The sequence below is a fragment of the Telopea speciosissima genome, chromosome 10 (genome assembly GCF_018873765.1).
Source record: "Telopea speciosissima isolate NSW1024214 ecotype Mountain lineage chromosome 10, Tspe_v1, whole genome shotgun sequence".
Lineage (NCBI taxonomy): Eukaryota > Viridiplantae > Streptophyta > Magnoliopsida > Proteales > Proteaceae > Telopea > Telopea speciosissima.
Genome location: NC_057925.1, coordinates 8,228,604 through 8,235,409, shown reverse-complemented (window position 1 = coordinate 8,235,409; position 6,806 = coordinate 8,228,604). Strand labels below are relative to the sequence as shown.

Sequence of the window (6,806 nt, the reverse complement as noted above, 5' to 3'; positions counted from 1 at the left end):
ATAATACTTGAGGGATAAGAAAGAGTTAAACATAGGGTACCTTCGTTGTTTTATCAATTAGGTACTCTACTGGTTAAAAGAGAGGTTCTAGTTAGCTCTTTTGGTACCAACTATGTTTGTTGTTTCATGAACTGACTTTGATTTATTTCCCTGCAGTGGTTTGCTACAAGTACCTATGCCTTTTATATGTTTTTTACTCAGAAAAGGCCAATATGATGAAGCAGTAAATAACTTGTATTGGGTTTTGCTACAAATTTTTAGTGATGGTTCTTTCTCTGTAACTAATTTGAGAGAGGTGTGAGGACGAGCGATTGTAACCCTATTCTCCACTGATAGTGAAACAAATCTCATCCCACCGTGGATGTAGGCAATTTTGCCTAACCACGTAAATCCTTGTGTTCGATTGTGTGATTGTTTGTTTACGATTCCATTCTTTTCTGCATCATTTTAGGTTCATGTTTTTTTTCTACAACATCTTGTCCTTTTATAAATTAAAGATATAAAATTTGTAATTTTCTACTTCAAAACTTAAGTTCAATAAGTTTTAAACTTATGGAAGTGGCAATAAACACATGCAACGAACTTTTAGATATGAGAAAAACTATTATCTTATTCTTAATTCTTGAAAAATGGAAGGCGAAGACCATCCTAAACCCTTAGAAATTAATGGTTCCCGAATTCGGTGCACGTGAATGACTTGTGCGTAGGAGAGACTGTACCAAATTGGGGCTCCATTCAATTTAGTTTGGTATGCCTACTTGTAGGTGCAATGAGTTGAAAAAAATCTGAACTCCACTCCTCTGAGGAGAAAGCATCGGACCAATAAATGGGGTCGGCTACATGGATCCTTGCCCTCCAATAAACTTTATTTGAGGTTGTTGCGTCAGGAAATAGCTCAGCGGTCCTTCGAGTGTCGTAACCTGCAAAAGACCCTGGGGTGACAAAGGAGAACCGGTGTGGTTTCGGCCTAGGATTCTCCGATGCCTAAGTTAGATCTCTCTGAGTAAATAGATGAATAGTAGTATTCAAGATGAGTTTAGATGTCCCCCTAACGGGACTATGTACCTTGCATTTTATAGTAGTGTATGGCGGTGTGGAGAGTCCTAGTTGATGTAGAATGTTTGCCGTAGGTGATAGAGTCCCTGGGTAGCAGGGCTCATCCTTGATAGGTTGTCTTCCTGTGAGACGCGGTGTCACGGTAGACCTGGGAGTCGTCTTCCTGAGAGACGTTGTGTCCTTGATTGACTTGGTAGTTGCCTTCCTTGGAGATGTGGTGTCTTTGGAAGTTGTCTTCCTGTGGGCGTAGTGTCCTGGTGGCCTTGGTAATCTTGATGGATAGATTCATCTACGTGGTAGATGAAGTTATGAGTCCATTCACTCCACGTGACTCGATAGGCGGTGGCCTAGAGTCCTTGGCGATGTTGTCTTGTTGATGGCGATCCGAGGGAGCTTGTGCTTGGAGATGACGTGTTGGGGGAAGCCGTGCCCGGGGATGACATGTTCGGAGAAGGGATCTTCGTCCAAGGGGGTTGGCGCCCAGGGAGGTCCACACCCCCAAGGTTGGCGCCCAAGGGTGGCCGCGCCCATGGGTGTTGGTGGATGGTGCTTCACTGACTCTGTCTTGGCCCACTTTTCTGGGTCATGCCACGTGGCGATCTCTGATTGGTTGGGGGTGATTTTGGGTTTATCAGAGGTTATACTTGATACTAGGCCCAAGCTATGCATATTTTTCATCAGCACTTCTCCTAAGGTCATTTTAGGTTTGCCCGTAGTTCTTTTAGTTCCTTCAATCTGAATCAAATCATTCCTCTGCACTGGAGCACCCAAAGGCCTTCATTGAACATAGCCATGCCACCTTATCCATGTGGCGAAAGGGTAGTCACCATTTGGGAATGAGTTCCTACAACGGATGTGTAGGAACCCTTTTCCTATATTCAGTATCATAAGAAACCAAATGGTCTGCTTTTCCAAGAGTTGAACCTAGCGTGAGATAGGTACAAGCATTTCAGTGAGAAGACGCTGATGCATAACTCAATCCAAGATATTAAGCATAAATGAAGAGTTAACAAGATAAAGAACAATGGCTCCCACTTGATTGAATGCTTACATCTAAGGCTGCAATAGGGTCAAGTTTAGAACCCCAGTCCAACACTGATTTCCCTTAGTTGGGCCAAGGCCTCCCGGCCCAGACTCAGAGTCTGAAAAACCCAATTCTGACCTATTCTCAGGACCGGGCTAGGCTGACCCTGATTGGCCTTGATCATGGGGAGGCCAGAAGGGGCTGGGCCAGGCCGGGGAGAAGAAGGAAGAAGAGGAAGAAGATAGGGTCGGGCTGGACCAGACCGAACTCAACCTAAAGCCTCAACCCTGACCCAAACCCAACCCTGACTCATGGCCAAATATTCCCAGGCCTTACCCATACCTCAGCGCCAGAATATCTTAGCCCAGGCCCTATTCAAGCTTAGGGCGAGTCTGGGTGGGCTCGGTCGACAGGGCTAAACTCGCAACCCTACTTGCATCTCTTTGAGGTTTGTCTTCACAGTTGGTTTCAAAAAACCAATTATGATATTTACTAAGTTCTCTCACTTGATTGAATGCTTACATCTCTTTGAGGCAGTTGGTTTCAGAAAAAAAAAAAAAAAAAAATTACGCTCTGTACTCAGTTTACTTGCTTTGGCTTGGCCATTTGTTTAGTCTTCAATCATGCTAACTTGGTGTACAAAGTTACAAACTGAGCGTTTTGTTTGCCTTGTTCTCATGTCACTTCACTTTTTTTCATGAAACCAGCTGCATTCTAGGAATCAATATGATCCATCTATTTTGAGTAGAGGAAATTGCTAACCTTCACTCTCTTGCATTCTGTTTGTGTGGCCTTGTTACCAAAACTAGAAAGAATGATTTTGGAAAAAAGAGAGGGGTGAGGGTCGGGAAGACAACCTGAAAGACCCACTTTTATCCCTATTAATTAATATTTTAATCTAGGATAAGTTGCTCAGCTTATCCCTCAATCAAATTAAACATTATAGAGCCTTTCTGTTCCAAAGGGGGGCTCTGTTTGATAGTATTAACCTGACTGGATTACTTTTTTAGGTAAACCATTTGGCCGCAGCTCATAATTTAGTCTTCTGGTGGCATTTCTTTCCAAGTAAACATTTACCATAATCCAATTAGGTTCTCATTTTATCCACTCATCTTGGATTTCTATCTGCAGAGAGAAGTGCCATTAGATTGATGGTCAAAAGATCAATTTGGAGTTGCCAGTGTTCCTAAAAAATGTTTCATATAACTGTGTAGATAAATTGATTATATCTTAAGATGTTTTCAGACTCGCAAGCAATAAAAATGGAAAACAAACTATGCATCAGTTTTTTTTTAATTTTTTTATTTATAACATTATTAATTTGGCCAAACATGCCATTAGAAAGTCCAATCAGAAATGGGAATGTACTTAATTCAAAACATAACAATCTCGATCTCAGTCAGCACTAGGTCTCTCGAAATTTATAAAAGATAGAAGAAAAATAATCCATCCGAAGCTTAGGTAAAGCCACCCCAACTTCCAGGCTGCCTTCTCCATCTTTGCAGTCATAAAGGGAGATACTTGTCTCACCAAGTGTGAGTGATTCATACTTCTTTGGCCTTCCCCAACCAAAATCTGTATCATATATTCTATACCTAGGTGACCCTGCAACTGCAAAAGGCTCCTTTTTTACTGCTTCACTCCCCTTAGACATCCAGTACTCTGCCCCATTCAACACTCCATCATCCAATCGCTTCTTTATTGCCTTTGTGATCGCTTCTGCTGCAATGCTGATCCCATCTTCTCCCATTAAGTCACTCCTTTTCACTGTTGCAACACAAACTGTAAAGCAATTTCCAAAATATGTTTCTGGAACTGGAGGATCCAGGCGATCCCTGATGCGGCAGTCCATAGCAATGGCGAAGATCTCCTCCATATCTTGACTCTTAGAAGCAGCACCATCGATTGATCTTGATTTAATTGAGCAAACCCAAGTGTGGGCACAAATTACAGAGTATGTTGATAGATGTGATGGGGTAATTGATGTCTGTTCCTCATCCTTCTTGCGTCTAGCCAAGATCCATTGTCTCAGTCGCTTGACATCATTTTGGTTCACAACAAATGTTGCCTGGAGAATGTCCGATGGGACTATATGGTTGTCTGAAACCTTAAGGCTTTTTTGTTCAATGGTTCCTCTAAGTTTTTTAATCTCATTCAAGTAATTCGTCTTGAGCTCCTTCCGATCATTTATTACATTCCTGTTATGTAATGGCAGAGAGTCTAGTGGCAATGAATCAACTCCTGATCTAAAAACTGATGCCCATGACTTCATGAAGTGGACAAGGGTCCTAGCATCAAGGGCTACATGACTAGCAGTTACTCCGATGCAAATGCCGGAGTTTGGAAACACTGTTACTTGCAAACCCAAAAGTGGAATTGAAAATTCAGGATCAACCATGGATGACGGGGTAAGTGTAGGGACAAGACAATGGAATTGATTGACATATCTTGCATGATTGCCTGAGATATGGTGGAAATCACCATCTGATTCTGCCAAGGTTAGGCAGACTGAGTCTCCATCAATGTAACAGAACTTGGGCTCGGATGATTCTTGAGACCATACTAAATGCCCAGAAAGAGGATAGAAGTGCTGGAGTGTGAGGGAAAGTGAGTGTTTAAGGTTGGGAAATATGGTATTTTTGAAGTGGTGCATAGAGTAAGAATATTCATAAAAGAAAAGGACCTTCACAAGGGGATAGGGAGGCAACCAGAAAATGTCGAAGAAGGTGAGGGGAAGGATCTTGTTTCCAAGAGATCCCGGTGGTGGAGAGATATTGCAGTGCTCCAGTACCTTCACTGGATTAGTATGAGCCATATCTGCTGAAGTACTGTGCACACTCTGCATTATAAATTCACTTCACAGTTGAAACTCTAAGAGTATAAGACCAATAGAACTTCACCAAATTAGTAAGCAGTCACTTGTTTTTTGCATGTGCAAGGGATGTAGAAGAATCCTATATATGGTCTATCTAACTGACACCTGAAACAGGAAATATTGAAAAACTTATTGTTAGATAAATCTTTTGCGAAGAAAGTATGAATAGGGGCTTCCAATTCATTACTGTTCTTGAAGTACAAAAACTTGAAGACATCACTTGCATAATTCTGGAAAATACTGATAATATTTCCAGGACACCCTCAAAGAATAAAAAAGACAGCATCAGCGAACAAATTCTTAAGTAGCTGAAATTAAATTTATTATTTACTCCTTCACAGAAAATATAAGGTATGCTTGTATTTTACTATTCTGCTCTGTAAAAAATAATTAACAGAAGGTATTTTAATTCAGCTTTTTATTTTTTTGGGTAAAATGTTATACATTTCTTTAATTCTAGAAAAATATACAGCCTTTTGTTTTCGAAGAATGTAGTATTTGCATTATTCAGTTATAATTTTCCTCATTTGTGCTCAGATTGAAAAAGATCATCGAAAAGTCACCGCTCTAAGAATTCAACTTAATTCAAGTGATTAAGCCTCAACCATTTGGAAGCTTCCATGATGGCTGAAGTAAATAAACTTTCTATACATGAATACTGACCAAGGCAAAGAGACCTAGTTTTGGGCGTTCTGTTTGTTTTGACTTTTGATCTTTGGTCCTTACAAAAATCAAATTAAGATAACCATGGAGCTCCTCAAACATTTATAAATATCTATATATTTATAGAACTTGATGGCTTAATTTTTTTTATTCTTATGTAATTAAAAACCCAAATGGAAAATTTTACCCAGAAAAAAGACCCAAATGGAAACACTCTTACACTTGATGAACCAATGCAACAATGAAGACAAAACTATGTTCTTTAATCCTTTTCAAGTACTCACTGCTTAGCAGATGACAAAATGAAGTTGCAGAAGAACTCCATGAATTGATAATTGCTAATCCTGATCTATATCATAAGCCCTGTACAGATTAGGAGATTTTGTACTGTCCACTACAGATAAAACTGGAATGGATTTTCAGAATACATGTTCAAACTGATCCAACAAATATAATTTTACCTAGAACTACCTTTCTTGATCTTAAGGGAACTCTATCTTGTCTTTCTCATAAATGGGTTGTTTCAACTTGTATCACATTGGCAGTTATCTTGAATGTATATGATTTCTTACCCTAAAACAGTTGGATTGTGCATGATAAAATGCTTAAAATTGTCAGAACATCTTCAGATTTATAGTCAGATTTGGCTCTCAATATGGGCAGAGATTGGTGGATAAGAGAGATCAAGCCTGACTGTTGATATGTAGGATTGACTGACTCTTAAGGTTACCAGATATTGAACTAAAAGAACAAGGAAACTAAGAGGTAAAATCTGAATGAATTTGGTTAGTTCAATACCTGGAAACCTTAACTTAATTAGATAAAAAAGAGGAAGAAAATTGGTATTTAATGGGAAAATAAGTAATGGGCTTACCTCTGCCCTTTTCTTTCTCTTCTTGCAGACCAGTTGTAGAGCAGCTCAGATTGGATTTTGGAAGTAGAAAAAAGCACATAGAAAGAGAAATGCTTCAAAACAGGATATCTACTCGATCTCTCCTTCCAGCTTAGCTTCTGGGAGATAAACAAGTGAATGTAATACTATATGTCTATATATAAGCTTAAAGAAGAAACACAGTTTGACTTCCCAACGTAGAAACCAATAAGCCAAAAAAAAAAACTAAACGGTAGGGACTAGAATAGAGAAGAAGCTGGCACCACTTCAAGCAAATGGCAACCTTTTTTTTTTTT

The 6,806-nt window shown here is 39.6% G+C and overlaps 1 protein-coding gene across 1 annotated transcript; it reads right to left on the bottom strand.

The window, feature by feature from the left end:
- Positions 1-3,480: 3,480 nt before the first annotated feature.
- On the bottom strand, positions 3,481-6,588 carry LOC122643123 (malonyl-coenzyme A:anthocyanin 3-O-glucoside-6''-O-malonyltransferase-like). Its single transcript, XM_043836767.1, has 2 exons — positions 6,493-6,588; positions 3,481-5,060 (listed from the first exon to the last, which is right to left on the bottom strand). Exon 2 carries the CDS (start codon positions 4,893-4,895, stop codon positions 3,486-3,488), a length of 1,410 nt encoding a protein of 469 aa, XP_043692702.1. The 5' UTR covers positions 4,896-5,060; positions 6,493-6,588; the 3' UTR covers positions 3,481-3,485.
- Between the last annotated feature and the right edge of the window lie 218 nt (positions 6,589-6,806).